Below are 16,694 nucleotides of genomic sequence, written 5' to 3'. Positions count from 1 at the left end.
ACACTGATAACCTACAAACACTGTACTAGTGAATCATGTTCAGACCTTTAAAACAAATTTGAAAATGCAGAAAGGGAAAAAGGAAATAAAAACCACTTCAAGTTCTGCCCCCCAGAGGTAACCACAGTTAGTTTAAGTGTCATATATGTTCTTCCAGACCCCTGTGTATATACGTCAGTTTGTCGTAGCGAGTACGAGAGTGCTGGAGTCATACTGAGTTTGAATTCTGTTTCCACCACTAACTAGGGGTGTGCTTTGAGCAGGTCATCTAAGCTCTCTTAGACTCAGTTTTCTCATCTGAAAAATGGGCATGATAACTACACTGACATGTGTCAGGATGCTAAACACTGGCATCTGTCAGCGGGAACATGCCTTAGCCGTGCCCTCGGGAGCTGTGAGTCTACAGTGCGTGTGCGCTTAGATTCTTAACTGCCCCCGTTGGGATCTTATTCTTTCTGCTCTTTCTCCTCCGGGTGAGGGAGCTGCCAGGGAGCCAGGGATGCTCAGCTGGAGAAGATTGGAGAGAGGAGGACGCTGACTGTCTTGAAACATCTAGCCGGCTTTTGTGAGAGACACGGGACCTGTTCTGGATTTGGTGCCAGCAGAGGACACACTCAAGGGCAGGGTCTTGCCGTCTGCCCACCCCAGGTTCCCCAGTGCCCTGCCCAGAGCCAGGTGTAAGTGGGCACAAGCAGACGGACCCGATGGGCAGAACTCGGAGAGCACGTGAAACCTCTGGGTGCAGAAGCCCCTTGTACTTGTCAGGGGTGTCCAGAGGCAGAAGGGCTGCCTCAGGAAGTAGCATGCTGGCTGGCTGTCCCTGCAGGCTTTGGAGACAGACTTGGGCGCCTTTGTGCTGGGTGGCCTTCGGCAGGTGACCTTGGAGAGAGTGCATGCTGTAGTGGTCCAGAGCCAGAGGCTGGGGCCAGCATGCTGACTTTGCCATTTGCTAGCTCTGTGGCCTTGGACGTCTTGCTGACTTCTGTGTGCCTTTCTTTCCACATCTGCAAACGGCAGCACCTGTCCCGTAAAGCTGTAGGGGGAGCTCAGTCAACGTGCTGATGGATTCGACATGCCTAGCACAAGGTCTGTGCAGAGCAAGCCCTCTACATCTGTCTCCTGACCACGGGGATAACTCCATCCCCCGGCAGAGCAGAAACTGTCCACATCGTGCACCCAGCACAGTACCTGGACGTGTGGGCACGCAGTCTTGGAAGCCCTTACGATCCTAATTATTCGTATCGACCCTGGGGCCTTGGGGCCTGGCTCTCCACAGTGGGGGTGTGTGGACGATTTCCTGGCTGGCCTCGGAGCCGCTGAGGAACTGTGCCGTGAGTCTGCTGGGGGTCTGATTCATCTCTCTCCTCCTCTGCCTCTTCCCCTGCCCACTTGGAATGTCATCATCCCATCTGTGGTGAGCTGCACTCCGCAGCGACTGCCAGGCGGTGATGGATGGGCAGTGATTGCTTCCTCCCGCGGCGCTCTGCTCCTTGCTTCTCCTGGTGCTGCTTAACTAGGCCGGGGAACCGTCTCCCCTCCGACATTCTAGACACAGGTAGACCTTCATTCAAACCCAGATACTCCTCCTATCTGGGGAGTTTCTTAACCTCTCTTAGCCTCAGTTCTTAACATCCGTGTAATGGAAACAAAGTCTACCTCCTCGAATGGTTGTTGTGGGTAACATTTCCAGGTGGGTGGATGGCACACAGTAGGCACTCAATAATTGCCAGCACCCTTTTTTTCCCAACTGGAGAAACTCTTGGCTGAGAGCCAGGGGACAGGGAGCCAGGGGACAGCATGGCACATATTCTCTAGACAGAACCATGGGTGTTCAGCATGAAGCAGAAGGACGGCAGAGACCACCTTGTGCAAACCCTCCTCCCCTGATGCTCAGACACACTCTACCCTTTTGCCATTTGGTAAACTGAGGGCAACTTGAAGCGTTTTTCCCGGGAAACTGCAGTGAATTCATGGTGTGTCCCCCTGGGAGCAGCAGCCCTGATCAACCAAGACTTGGCCTCTGTTGAAGGCTTCTGGTGAAAAAGAACTCATACTGTGGAAAGAGATCTTGTTGCTCTCCAGAAGTCTAGAATGTTCTGCCTTCCTGAAAGCTGAGGGAATACGAATGGCAGTGGGTGACAGTAAATGAACTCCAGGGGAACAGGGGCTTTGTAATCAGCCATGTCTATTTTGTGTTTTCACACTTTCAAGAAGGAAAATCAACCAACTAACCAAGAGCTAATTAAACACACGTTTTGATTCCTGAGAACTTACCCTTATCCTTAATTCCAGAACTACTTTTTATGTTGATCCTGAATGATTACCTATAAATCTGTATTGATTGGTTAAGTGAAGGTAATCCAGTTTGTCAGTAGCTTCTTTACCGGGAAAATGAGTTTCTTTTTCTTACGCTTTTCACCTAGGCTTGGGGGTAGCTGGAGTTCCTCTCTCCTCAATTCTAGACAGTCCTGCAGATGTTATGTCCCACGTTTGAAGGAGGAAGAAGGGAAAGTACACCTGCCAATCCCTTCTACCTATCTGTCCCCTTACATTGGGAAAAGCAAAAGCTTTTTAAGACACCACGCCTCCTCAACCAAGCACGCTTCTGGTATTTATGTCCGTGGCCAGAACTGGGTCACAGGTCCATCCCTCGCTGGAAGGGCGGCTGGAAAGGTGGGGAACAGAATCACCATAATTGGCTTAGACCGACCAGCCACAGCTTTTTCCATAGGCTGAAAATGCTGCCATTCTGCATAAAAGTGACGCTCTTTTAGCAAGGAAGGAGTGGGGATGGGTATTCGGGTGGCAACTAACAGTGTGTGCGACACCTCAGTGGCAGGAGTCCTGGAGCCTGTGCGGTCTTCTCACCGGGTTGTCAACATCATGATGCAGCCCACGCCCGAGAGGCGTCCAGGCCGCCACTCAGCCTTTACTTCTTGGCTCAGGCGTCACTGGTCGTTCTGTTCAGCATGGACTCGAGGCCTGTTCTGTGCCTGGAGCCGTGAAGGCAGTGGACCTACAGCTGGACTGAGGCTCAGCCGGGTGTCCAGCCATGCCAGTCAGCGCCTTCAGCATGGGGCCATCAGCTCTAGGACACGGGGCCCTGCCGAGGGGTCCTTACCCAGGCTAGGGTGAGTGGAAGCAAGGGTTGAGGAGGAGGAGCCCGTGAAGCAGGGGGACACAGGACGCCACGGCAGCGCTGACGCTTTCTTGAGCTTACCTGTTCCCAGTCCTCGTCACAGCCCACGAGCGCCCTGAAGATAGGGACGGTGTCTTATCTATTATCCCACTTATGTGTCCCTGGAACTAGCTCAGTGCCTGGAATGTGTCTGGAGCTCTGTAAGTATTTTAGTTCGAATAAATGAGTTAACGTGGAAATAAATAGATCATTATCCAAGATGTAGGCGTATCTTGGCCAAAGGGATGTAGTTACGGGCTGAGAGGGACTTTGGATGCTAACCCTCCCTCCCTGCCAAGAGGTGAACCTCTGGGGCCCCCTCTTCCCTGGGGAGCCTGGCTGCAGGGGGTATTTTGGGAGCCATTTGTCCTGACTTACTAAGTCAGCTATAAATTCCCCCTTGAGGCTTTGGAGTATATGAGGCTTAGTGATGGCCCCAAAAGGGGATTGGCAGGTGGTTTGGGGACTGATTTCTTGAAGCAGTTTGGGCAAGTGCTACCGTCTTTGAAACGTTTCAATCTTTTCTGTGGTCATGGCTTTCGGACTATCTTTCACCATCCCGGTTTGGGAATCAGGGCGTCCCCTTGGGATATTTGCAGAGACAAGGCTCAGTAGCTTTGCCTGCCCTGAGCTCCAGCCGTCAGCCTCCAGAGGTTTGCTCATAATCAAGGCTACAACCTTCTGAGTCAACTCATTTTAAATGACGCACGGTCGCAGCCAGTCCCTCTGGCGGCCTGCCAACCTTAAAGCACTTGGCCGTCACCCGCAGCTGCCGCTGTCCTGGGCGGCACCGTCTAAACACTGCGCACTGCTGGCATCCTGTTGCATATCTGGTTCTAGACAGACAACTCCGTGCTGTTTCCAAAATAACTCCTTCCTTGGGGCTTGTCAGACCTCTGGTGCCTTTGGGATAAACACTAAAAATACCTCCTCCCAAATCAGGGAGGATCTGATTCTTTCCCCTCACTGCTGATCGGAAAAGGGGCCTCAAACTGGTCCCGCAGTGAAACATATGTGAAAACGTATGAAAAGAGATTACTGCACATGGAATTGATGGGATGACAGAACTGCCTAATAACGTGTGATTATTACAATAATGTATATAGTAACCAGACTGCTTCAAGGGCAGGGCAGTATTTGTACTAAGTTGCCTCCGGTGCCACAATGAAGTCCTGTTATGGCTTGATCTTGCTCCGTCCTCCAAGCAGCCCTGCAACAAGTGTGTATTTTGTAAGGTGTCCCATGTCACACATACTGACACCGACAGAGAGATGAGGAAACTTGCAATGGAGCCAACACTTGGGCCTGGAACCTTAACGCTGGCAGTTGGTGCTCTTTCTGGGATTCTTAAAAATTGAAGTATAATTGATTTACAATGTTGTGTTAGTTTCAGGTGTACAGCAAAGTGATTAAGTTACACACACACGCACACACACACACACATTCTTTTTCAGATTCTTTTCCATGTTAGGTTATTATAAGATATTAAATATAGTTCCCTGTGCTATACAGTAGGTCCTTGTTGTTTATCTATTTTATATATAGTAGTTTGTATCTGCTAATCCCAAACTCCTAATTTATCCCTCCCCTACCCGTTCCCCTTTGAAAGAAACCGTAAGTTTCTTTCTGGGAATTTTAGGGCAACTTAAAGAATCCCTTTTCCTTCCAACTTTTTTTTTAAAGTGAGAAATCATGAAGACATTCAGATAAGACTTTTATGTAATATCATATAATAAGGCATTTATGTAATATCGTATAATAAGACATTTATGTAATATCGTATAATGAAGTATTTTTCACTGTGTGACTGACTCCATTGCCTTTGTGTAACTGAGCAGTCTTGCTTCTTCTGGGATTATGCCTGCTTCTGGAATTGCACCTAAAGCTCCCTGGGGCGGCATAACAGACACCTTGCAGGTGGGCCCCCAGCACGTTTCCTGTTTCATTGACACCCCGCTGGCTTGGGATTTTCATCTATAAGTTCCTGCCTTTATGAATGAAGTTCCCTCTGCCTGTATTGCCTTTTGGTCTTTTGTCCATCTGGCTGAGTCTTACTGTTCCTTTAAGGGAAACCTCAAACATCACCTTTCCAGGAAAGCTTCCCCGACCTCCCCAGGCTGGGCTAGGTGTTGGATCTGTGTCCTGAGTGCCCTAGCAACCCAGACCCATTTCTGTCACTTATGACCCCATTGATCATGTGGCTTTCCGTGTCTGACTCCCTCTGATGGACGACTGTGAGCTCCTTGTGGGTGGGGACCATGCCTGTTCTTATCCCTGTACGAGCACAGTATTGGCAGAGCCGATGCTTAACAAGTACATTTGGGAGTAAATGAAACACTCCGTCAGTGTGGCACTGCCTCTGTGTCTGCCCCATGCTGGACGTCCTGCATGCTGGGGGGTTGGCGCGGGGTCCCGATGACATCACGTGCCATGGAGGAACCGTGGGCTGCGTTTGCTCATCAACCTCTGTTTCCTCTTGCTTTTCTCAGACGTGCTCTGCCCCAGCGTTCGTGTAGAAGGAGATCGCTTTAAGCACACCAATGGCGAAACCAAGGAAATCACAGGTAAGAGAGTAACAGCCACCCTACACGGCTTGCTTTGCTGTGCTTTTTGCTGGACTTGACCATGACCCTCCTTGATTCAAGGGTAGCCTTGCTGGTGCTGTCCTCATTCCTGTCCTTCACCAAAGTCCTAATAGGATGGTCTGAACTGTGCAGGTCGCAGCTCCCGTCAACGAACCGTCAACAGGGAAGACGGTTCACGTGTTCCCTCTGGGAGCGGGTGGTGATGCTGTAGGGTCGGTAGAGAATGCAGTGGAGTGAGCGACATGGTGAGTGAGTGATTGTCAGCCGGGCAAAGGGTGAATAAATAAATGCATTTGGGAGTGAATCAGAGTCATAAATACATGAGTGAATCAATGGATGAGGGAACACAGAGACACACGACTGCGGAGCCAGCAGCAGAAATAAACTCCGCAGAGGCTGTCTCTGTACACGACCACAACGGGGTAACTGGGGTGCGTGGGGGGTGGCTGAGCCGGCTTCCTCCTCGTCCTGATGGTGATGAGCATCCGTTGACTACTCCCTGTGGCCAGGCGTCCAGCTGAACACTTCAAGTGCAGGATCTCAGGGAAGTTTTCCTCCCCCTCCAGGACACCAGCCCTGCTCTCCTCACCAACGCCGGCCGGGTCAGGAGCCCCGTCTCTCCACCCCAAAGCATCTCGGGTCCATTTCTAAGCAGTGCAGTCAGTCTCCCATCCAAGGCAGTGAGCCCCGGGCCATCAGAACCCGGTGTCTTATAGGTGCTGCAGTGCCTTGCCCTTCCCCAGGGACCCTGCCCGGGTTTGCCTGCCCATGCGAACACGCCAGCATCTGCACCCTGGCGCCTGAGGGATGTTTCTAGAACAGCAGAAGGCTATGCTCCCTGTGTGCACGGCAGGTGAAATGTGCCAGGGGGTTAACACTCCTCGGGAGTGACCCAGCCCTCAACCAGTGAGCGTCGGTAAGAAACACCCGGCTCCTTGACCCACTTCCCAGCACATCCCCGCGGGGGCAGCCGGCTTGGTGCCGCTCTCCTCATCAGCTGCCGTGCCTCCCTCTCTGCTGTGCCTTCTCCTCGATCGAGCGTCTCCCAGATAAGCTAGCACTTCTGGGGGGAGCGCCTGGGCTGTAGTCAGTGCTCAGTGAGGTGCTCTCTCTATCAGGATGTCTTTGTCTAACTCCTGAGAGCAAGACGACTTCCATCCTAGTCACTGCATTAATGCAGCTACCTTGAGGTGAAAATATTTATAGCTGAGTCACCGTCCAAAGGGCAAAACTGCTGGGAGCACAAATGTCCCCACTGATTGCCTCGGTAATACCCAGCGGAGCTCTGGCTCTGGATAATCTATTCTCCATCCCTCGAGTCTGGCTGGGCCTGCCGGTTCTGCCCCGGGGTAACTTCCACTGAAGTCCTCTGGAAAGCAGATCTTTACCTTGCTGCATTATCTATATCAGGCTTCCTGAGCGATGAATCCTTCGTAACGGCATCTCCCCTAAATAATTCATTATCCAGTGTGTCTGTGCATAGAAGGGAAGTTATGACAGTAATACCATTAATAACAGAAATAGTAATGATTGACGCTTACCAGCACTTACATGCTTACCACGTCCTTGCATGCCAAGGGATTTGCACTTATTTTCTCATGTAACCCTTACAGTGTAGGAGACCAGCACCATTGTGTCTTTTGTAGCTGGGGAAACAGGTACAGACACATGAAGTAATTTGCCTGAGTTTGTGGCGGAGTCAGGGCTCACATCCAGCCCATCGGAAGGAAGAGAGGGAAGGAGGGAGGAGGCACAAATGAACACCATTTCATCTGCCTTATCGTCTGTGAATCAGAATGAGCTTTCCTCTCGTTCTACGGAGTGAAGAGCCCCCAGTATTTTTTTCCACTGAAGAATAACTGATGCTGGCTGGGAAGATTCAGAATGTGTGTGTGTATGTGTGTGTGCATGCGTGTGCGTGCGTGCACGTCTGTGTGCGCACATGTGTGCTTATGCAAGCTGGGAACAAATCCTTTTGGCTCTGGCATGTGAGGATCCCGCTGAGGAGTCCTGTGGTGATTGGATAGAAACGGGACCCTCTGTGCGGAATCCGCTGTGTAGATCTGCTGCCAGTGGAGCCTGGAACCTCGCCTCCCCTTGGTGGGCTCCGAGGCCCCCAGGAAGTAAATCACAGTGCTGGGTGGGCATCCATCAGCACGCGGTGCAGATGCCCTGCTTGTGCAGCTCTGAGAGCAGAGAGCCTGCGGCATCTATCGTCTCCTCTAATTATAACCAGACCAGAAAAAAGGCTCCTGCCAGCTGGAGCCGAGACCGGAGTTAGGGAGAGATGGCGCCGCATACTTGCCAACTTAAACGCGGTCGGGTAATCGGAGCAGCTTTTGTAAAAAATGCAGTTCCCCAAAGCCTCACCTCCAGGCGGTTCCTTAAATGACTCCAGCTATTTTTAGGGCTTATCTGGGCTGGAACAGTGAGGACGGGGAACAGAACAGACAAAGCAGTTTGGAGGCGTGGGTCTGGCCCTGCTGCTCCCCAGCCAGGCGGCCTGGGTCCATCACCCGACTCTCTGAGATTCAGTTTCCCCACTTACGCAACAATACATCCAACATGATCTCTCTGAGGACCCCTCCCGGCTCTAAAAATGGAATGTTCTGCAAATTCTAGTGACTAAAGGTGTTATACAGCATTCCTGGGGGGTCAGCTATTTCAGGCTGAAAGAAAGTGCTGGCCACGGTCCAGCTCTGAGATTTGGCCACAGACATCCTAATGTCTCTCTCCTCCTACCTGGGTTCCCACCTCCAGATAACTGTTGCCACGTCACGAGCATCTCAGATGGTCTCAGCTCAGTGCTCCTTCCCTCCCTCCTCCCCAGGCCTGTGTTTCCAAGTCTAGTCCTCACCAGTCTCCCCGATCCTCCATCCCCACTGCCAGAATGGTCTTTGAGCATAGAAACAAGATTGTGTTTCTCCCTTGCTTTACAGCCCTTCCGTGGCTCCCCACTGCCTGTAGAAAGAAACTCAAACCACCTCACGTGGCCGACAGAGCCCAGCCTGATCTGCCCCTGCCTAGCTCACTCCCCTAACCATGGCTCCTGACATCCCAAAATAGTGGGATTCTCAGAAAGAACCTCGGTGACTCAGGTCCGGTGACCTTTGCACATCCGGTTACCTTGGATGCTCTTCCCTGCATCTGTGTCTGCCCAGATTTTATTTGTTCTTTAAATTCAGGCCAGGCCTTGCCTCCTCTGGGAAGCCTTCCCTGATTACTCCTCAGCTGGGCAGGGAAAATATTCCATGTGCTGTTATACAAGCCCAGCCATTCCCCCTCCTTCTCATTTACCCGTGATACCAGCACAGCTTCTCTCTGTGCCTGTTTCCCTGTAGACACTAAACTTTTGGGGGTTGGGGCTGGGATTTTGTCCTGTTGATCATTGGAGCAGCCAACAGGGCATCTAAGATGGAGGAGGCCCTTAATGGTTTAGTGAATTCCTTTCTTCTCTCCTTCCCTCTTTCCACTGACGGTGCCTCAGTTAAGAACGACAACCAGAGCTCTTACTTTTTTAGGGATGGAAACATGAGTCAGATCAGGTCCCATCCTTCAAATTGCTCACCTTCTCCTGGGGACACATAAACCGTGTGCACCTTGGCCAGACCCACGAAAGACCCGGGAGTAACTTCCGTGCCTGGGGGTCCGGCAAAGCTTCGTCTAGCACGGACCTTTGAAGGACTCTGGGCGATCGTCACGGTGTCCCCGACACCACCTGGTTCAGCTGAGTCCGTGACTTCGGGGAGGTGCACCCTTGCAGTTTCTACATTAAACAATCGCCGCTTTATCTCGTGGTGCCTCGCTCGCATCAGGGTCCACTTACCTCGGGAACATTTTTCATTTTCCTTCCCGGCCTTTATTTATTGCAGGCAATTCATCTTTCTCTCGGTGCCCTTTGCTGCCTCCTAGTTAATTGCTTGTTGTTCGGAGTTTTGTGGTGTTTAAGTCTTTGTTTTTATCCATGGACGCCAATGAAAGTGGAACTAGAAAGTAGAGCATATGTTTGCTTTTTTAAAACTATTTTTTATTCTCCCACATATAACTGCTACAAGGAAGCCCAGCTTAAGGTGGTGGTTTCCAGTGACAGGGATGGAGCTGTGAAGTGGGGGAGCAGGCCTCTTTGCCGTTCTGCCTGACACCTTAGTGGGTGGCATCGGGCCCGTGCCCGCCGGATCTTGAGCCCGCTCTCTGAGTCAGAGCCAGCACTCAGTGGGAGCCCCCGGGGCCCGCGCATCCCTGTGGACCTTGGGCAGCCCCGTGAAGTGGGAGTTTGCGGGGGCTGAGTAGTTGCACCAGAGTCGTGGAGCTGCGGAGTCCACGGAGCAGGGAGGGCCCAGGTGTGTCTCACTGAGATGCTCTCCGGTCCCCATTTTCCCTCCTTAAATGAAAGTGGCTGCTTCCCTGGAGCGACAGCCCACCCCATGTCCAGGCAGTTACCGCTCCAGGGGTTTTGCTCCCAGGCCGCTGAGAGCCTCTGAGTGCTGACAAACGGGAGAGCCCGCCGGGACCCAGTTGCTCCCGCAGGGGGAGATGGCAGGGACGCCCCGAGGCCCCGAGGCGTCGAGCCTGCAAGTCGGGACCTTACCCTTGCCTCGTTGCTGAAGGAGACGCGAGGATGCGGGCTATGCCCCGGCCGGCGCTGGGCCGGCTTTCACACCCAGGGCAGAGTGGCTCCAAAACCTGCGCCCGCCTCTTCTGCCTTTCCTGGGAACAGAATCTGAGCCTAAACGGGCCTTTTACCGCTTGTGTCCCTTCCATGGAACCCTTGTGGGCCAGTCACCCCATTCCCAGGCACCAGCCCCTCCCACTGTCCTCTGCTTCCCAGCCCCACGGGTCACTTCCAGGTCCAGGGCCCCAGTGCACGGGCGGCCCTTTGGATCTTCACGAGATCCCTCCTCGTGTGGCCCAGTGCGTTCCACCAGCTGATCCCGCTGGACCTGCCGGGCTCTGTGAGGCCTTAAACCCAGAGCTGCCAGTGATGACGTTGGGGGTGCCTGCCCCTTGGGGGGGCCCCACCATCTCTGGGGAGGCTAGATCGCTTGCCTCAGTGTGCACACTGTTCCAAGGTATGCCGTCTTCATCCATGGGAGCTTCTGGGCACATGTTTTCTACCTTAAGGACCAAGTCTCATTTAACGTTGTGCCGAGAATTCTGTTAATTCGCTGGTGTGTGAGATGCTGTTTAGAAATGACATGATGGCAACTCTTAGTCATTTTCTGAGAACTAGGCAACCTCAGAATGGCAGGGGCTGGGGAGGGGCCGGTGCCTAAAGTCCCCCAGGGCCTCAATCTCAGCACAGCCTTGCTCTGTGTGGAATCCCTTCCCAGACCATCGCGGGCCCTGCCCCAGGCCTGGAACAGCCCCTGCTCAGGTGGCCCGCCCCCTGAGGCCTGCCCGGTCACCCCTGCTCACCTCCCATCAAATCCTGTTTAATTATTCCTCACTGCCTGAAATTGTCCTTTACATTTGCTTATTATTGGTCTCCCACTAGGGCACCAGTTCTCCCAGCTGCGTCTCCAGTGCTCATACATGCTTGGCACAGAGCAGGATCTCAAAAAATATGTATTGAATGCATAAATGATATCCATGGATAGAATCTAGTGGGAGAAGAGGCTGTAATCATTGTAAAGGGAAATAATTAGTAAGAAAATTATTTTGTGGGTCTTCCGCTCTATGTCAGGCTCTGTACGAAGAGCTTTGTATCATATTCAAGCTTCACCACAATCCTATGAGGTGCAAAGACAATCCGCTTTTTACAGATGAAGAAATTGGTGCTCAGAGATGTCAGGCAACCTGCCTAAGGTCACACAGCTAGGACCTGGTGGTCAGGAACACAGCCCAGGCCTGTCTGACTCTGCTGCTGAAACTCTCAATTGATGCTAATTCCTTTCTGTCCTTGCAGCATCTTACACAGGGCTTGGAACAGAGAGGCTCTCAAAATACAAGTTGAATGACTAAATCATCTCTTAGGACAGAATCTAGTTAGAAGATGTTTTAATCATCTTAATGTGAGCCCTGCAAGTTCGTTTCCTGTTTTCCATGGCAGCATCTCAGAATGTTGGAGACAGCAAGGACCTTCCTGAAGTCTCGTGAGTTAGGTGCCACTGATGCCGAGTGGTGTGTTAGCCCGGGGATGCGAGGACAAGTGAGGCCTGGTGCCCACCCGCAGGCGGCTTCCTCTCACCTGCCGCGAGGTTCCTCTTCCCCAGGGACGCAGTGTCAGGCCGGTACCTCCCACCGTTGCCTCCGTGTGGGCATCGTGGTCGGGCTCCTCTGAGGACCCCAGCTGCAGGACTCAAGGCAGCCCCCCCAGACCGGTCCAGGTGGTTTCGTAGGGGGTCATGGATAAGTGTGTGCTGTTGATGGTGGAGAATCCTGAGTGAATAACTGACCTGCTGAGTCGGTTTCCTACCACGGCTGAGCGACCGCCTGGGATTCTCTTGACAGCCAAGGTGGCGGGTGTCAAGCCTTCTGTCACAACCAAGTACTGAGCCTCTTGCGGGTTCTGTAACCCGCTCAGCATCACACAAATATGTGACTGAGCTGGATGACCCCCTGTCCCGCCAGCTCCCCTGAGCCCAAAGTTCGTGTCTTTTCCATTACTTCGTGTGGCCAATGAGCAAGGTCCTCTCTCAGAGCCAAAACAAAACGAAATACGCCTTTCCATTAATGCAGTATCACGAACAGTCTTCTTCTCTCTGATGTTTCGCTCTTTAAAATCATGCACTTTAAATGCTGCTAAATTATAACTCAAGCAAAGTCCAAATGAATTGTGGAAATGTGGCTGCAAGAAGGAAAGCCGAAGTTGCCACTTTGCCTGCAGAGCCAGCCTGTGTGAGCCGGGGGTCCCCACGTGGGCTCCCTGAATGCTAGTCACACGGCCAGAATGGTGGCCGACTGCTTACTTCATGCTTGCCTGTGATCCAGGACTTTCACGAAGGCTCATGTTTCATCGGAAACCCCAGCGTCTCTGCCTGTTTCCTGCAATTGGCCATGGACACAGAAGCTGTCCATCTCCTCCCTCTGTTGTTTCTGTTTTCACCTGGGAGATGTATTTGCACAGTTCCCTCCGCTTAAATCCCACACCCGCTCCCCCAGGGCAGGCCGGGCTGGCCACCTTCCCAGAGAGCAGATGTGCTTTTCCTCTGTCTCCCGGGCTCCTCTGGCCAAACTCACTCCTGGCTCTTCTCTCTGGACAGGTTTTGACCTGATGGATTTGTTCAGTGTGAAGGCGATCTTGGGGGAGAGAGAGAACGGGGCGCAGAGTTCCTACGTCCGGATGGGATCCTTCCCTGTGGTGCAAAGGACTGAGTGAGTGGTTGCTTCTCCTTCTAGAGCTGCCCGGGACGCCTCTGCAAGGGTGGGAAGGCGCTGCTCAGCACGGTTGCTCACTGAGCACTGGGCAGGGATTTCGCCCACAGAGTGCCTGGTGGGGTCGCCCTGAAAGGAAGCAGCCGAATCACTGACCCAGGAATTCAGCCTGTTTCTTAACCATGTATTACCGTTGACGCTATTGGTCCCCTGGTCCTTCTACACTCACCTATCCGTACAGGTGTGGTCTTCATCCTCCATCCATTCATGCCTGCATTTTTCTATTAGTTCAGTAAGCGACAAACATCTGTCATTTATGGCTTAGATCCACGGCACCTATTGTGGACCAGCCACTGCATGACACGCAGGCAGAGCACCACCCAGAGCCATGTAGTCGCTTTGGCCAGTGGAGACCCAGGTCGGTGTTTGCTGGGTGCCTGGCCTTACACAAGTCATTGGAGGTCCCTGTGCCCCAGTCATGGCATCTGTTTCACCTGAGATGAATGTGTCCGCCTTGCAACATCGTTTGAGAGGATCATGATGCAAAGATTAGTCCAGGGTCTGACACCTGTGGGGTCTCGAGTCAAGGGCTAACGATGACACCAGAATAAATGCTCCACTCTGCTCCTCCCAGGCAGAATGATCTTCTGAAAATGAAAAGTGATATTTTATCTTGACATTATCCTTCCTCTTAAAACTCTTTAATTACTTCTGAGTGTTCTTAAGCCAAGGGGCTGGGAAGACCCTGTGTGTGATCTAGCCCCGTGCTGCCTTTCTGGCGTCAGGTTCGCCCTGGCCTGTCACTGTCCACACTGCCCTCTACCTGGGACCCTGCTTGTCCTTCAGAGTACAGCTCGTCTGTCCTGCTTTCAAGGATGCCTCCCCCGAACTCTGAGGTTAAGCCAGGCCTCCCCTTATTCTCTCTCCTCACAATCTGTCCTCCTGCATAAAATGTAGCAACATTGAAGCCAGCGACTCGCTTGTGCAATGAGTCATTTGCAGACTGTCTCCCCTGCTCTGGGAGAAGCTCCTGGAAGGGCCTGAGTCTGGTCTCTGCTGAGTCCGAGCGTGGAGCTGAGCCCTGCCTGGAGGAGGGGATGAATCAGTCCACGATCAGTGAGAAGCCTCTGTTAGATACTAGCCTGGCAAAGGTGGGCTTGGCACATCAGGCCTCAGAGCTTGCATTTTGCAGGCATGCAATCGTTTCTCCAGCTCGGTGGGCGTTCTCTGAGTGCCAGCCTTGCACCAGGACTGTATCGGGCCCTAACGTCCTCCATGGCTCACAGTGCCAGCATCCCAGGAGAGTGCTGGTTCAGAAGAGGAAACGCCAGGTCAGTTTCTCTCTCTGGGTCCTGTTTCCTCACCCTGTGATGGAGACCATTATCACAGTCAGCAGACCGTTAAGGGAGGCATGCCTTCCTGACTGTGGGTGTTGTTCTGTCCACACAGGGGCTGAGATACAGATGCTGGGTGATCTTAATCACCTGGTCCCATTTTTATTTGGGGGCCACACAGGGATGAACCGAATCCAGGTTCCATTTCCCACTTAACTCCCCTTCTTTGGCCTAACTTGTCCAATTCATCCATACCACTTAGAAACAGAAAAAAAAAAATCACACGCAACTTCACTTTAAAACAAACGTACAAGGGGATTCCTTGGCAGTTAGGACTCCACACTCCCACCACAGGGGGCCCAGGTTTGATTCCTGGTGGGGGAACTAAGATTCTGCAAGCTGCACGGCCAAAAATCATCATCATCATCATCATAATAAAGCAAACGTGTAATAGAGAAAGAACAAAACAGAGGGAGGAAAGCACACGTTACGCAAATGTGGTGGGGAGCCCAGCAGAGGCCTCCCACTTGCTGAGGATGCCGTCTTTCTATCAGGACATTTGGAGCAAGCAGCACAATGGCTTTGGACTCTGCTCTCTGGACGTGGGGCTGAAGTGTTTCTGGGAAATGGATTTGGGCTCATGTTATGCTGAGTCGTCCTGAGAAGGAATTTCTGCATGGTTTCGAGTTTGTTTTAATGGCAAAACACCAGAAACAATCAAACTGACAGAGCTCTGACGTGTTGAGTGAGAATAGCATCCCTTTCATTTCTAATGCAATTTACGCAGATACATACATACACGTATAATTTTTAATGTACGGGTTAATTTTGTTCATAATGAAAAGGGGTGTCACTTTCAATATTTGTATTTTTCTTACTTGCTAAACATTTAAAGGGCAGTTTACACACCTTATCTAACTTATTTCTCACCACAGTAAAATGGGGGGAGCAAGGCTTGGATTATTCTCAGCATTTATCTGGTGCGACATTTGAGGCTCAAAATGGGACAGTGACCTGTTCAAAATCTCATAGTTCCCGGGAAGCAGAGGTTGGCCTCAAACTCAGGTCCTTCAGCTCCAATCCCTTTACCCTCTCCTGTATATCTGTATATATACACAGCCTAAGAAAAAGTATTAGTCTCTCGATAGAGAGAGAGAGAGATAGAGGCACACCCCGGAGATATTGTGGGTTTGGTTCCAGACTACTGCAATAAAGTGAATATCAAAACGAAGAGAGTCACATTTTTTGGTTTCCCAGTGTGTATAAAAGTTATGTTTACACCATACTGTAGTCTTTTAAGTTTGCAACAGCATTACGTCTTAAAAAACAGTGTACATATCATTGGCACTGATGGACTTGCTTGGTACAGGGCTGCCACAAACCTTCAATTTTTAAAAAAAACACAGTATCTGTGAAGCACAGTAAAGCTAAAGCACAACAAAACGAGGTGTGCCTGTAGATAGAGATATAAATATAAATATAGTGATCAATATATAGATATGGTGTGTTTAGATACATAGCATATTTGTATATTATACATACATGTGCGTTGAGAAGTAAGTGTGTTTAGAAAACAACAGCGGCATAGATGGCCTCATTAATGCAGTAAGAAGAAAAAAAATTGAAGGGCAGTGTCCATCTGAGGCTCCACAGCCTGTGTCCGTGCAGAGCGGTGGGGAACCCCGTATCCCTCCTGTGTGGCAGTGACCTAGGACGTCCCTGAATCCTGGGAAGGCCTGAGGGAGTAAAGGGCACCGTTCCCAGTGCCTGGATGTGATCCTGGGTGAAATCCCAGCTCAGAGAACGACTCTGAACGGCTGGACCAACTCCCGGCTCGGATCTGTGAACCGAGATCACAGAGGGAGGACCAGTCTTGGCTCACAGGTTCTACAGCCAAACGAAGGGTCCCTGAGGGTCCACGAGTCCGAGAACCAGAAACGCAGAAGCCTCCTCATTTCCCTTCCTGGCTCTCTGGCCAGACAGTTTCCTACTCCTCCAGTGCAGAAGGCAGCGCCTTGCATTCTTTGCCCCCAGAGCAGGGTTTGGCCCGCCGTGAGCGGGTGTGCCAGGCAACAGCTGGCGGTTAAGAGGAGAGCTCTGGAGACCCGCCGCTGTCTGCAGGGGAGCCTCTGCTCGACCGCTGAGCAGCGGGGTGCAGGAGTCACCCCGTGAGAGCCTGGCCGCCCCAGCTAGGGCGGGGGCCTCACAACACCGTACACCCGTAGCTTCTGTCGAGGAACAACGTGCATGCTGAATTTGTAGGGGGGAAGGGCAGTGCAGGGC

At 51.8% G+C, this 16,694-nt stretch overlaps 1 protein-coding gene across 1 annotated transcript in view; it reads left to right on the top strand.

The window, feature by feature from the left end:
* COL22A1 (collagen type XXII alpha 1 chain) overlaps window positions 1-16,694 on the top strand; it is a 247,984-nt gene that overhangs the window by 28,163 nt on the left and 203,127 nt on the right. Inside the window, exons 3-4 of the mRNA XM_061171582.1 lie at window positions 5,668-5,742; window positions 12,966-13,077. Of these exons, the coding sequence (XP_061027565.1) occupies window positions 5,668-5,742; window positions 12,966-13,077 (187 nt within the window). The remainder of the gene's footprint in view (window positions 1-5,667; window positions 5,743-12,965; window positions 13,078-16,694) is intronic.

The sequence above is a fragment of the Eubalaena glacialis genome, chromosome 17, assembly GCF_028564815.1.
Source record: "Eubalaena glacialis isolate mEubGla1 chromosome 17, mEubGla1.1.hap2.+ XY, whole genome shotgun sequence".
NCBI classification, from domain to species: Eukaryota; Metazoa; Chordata; class Mammalia; order Artiodactyla; family Balaenidae; genus Eubalaena; species Eubalaena glacialis.
This window is presented reverse-complemented; position numbering and strand designations above follow the sequence as displayed.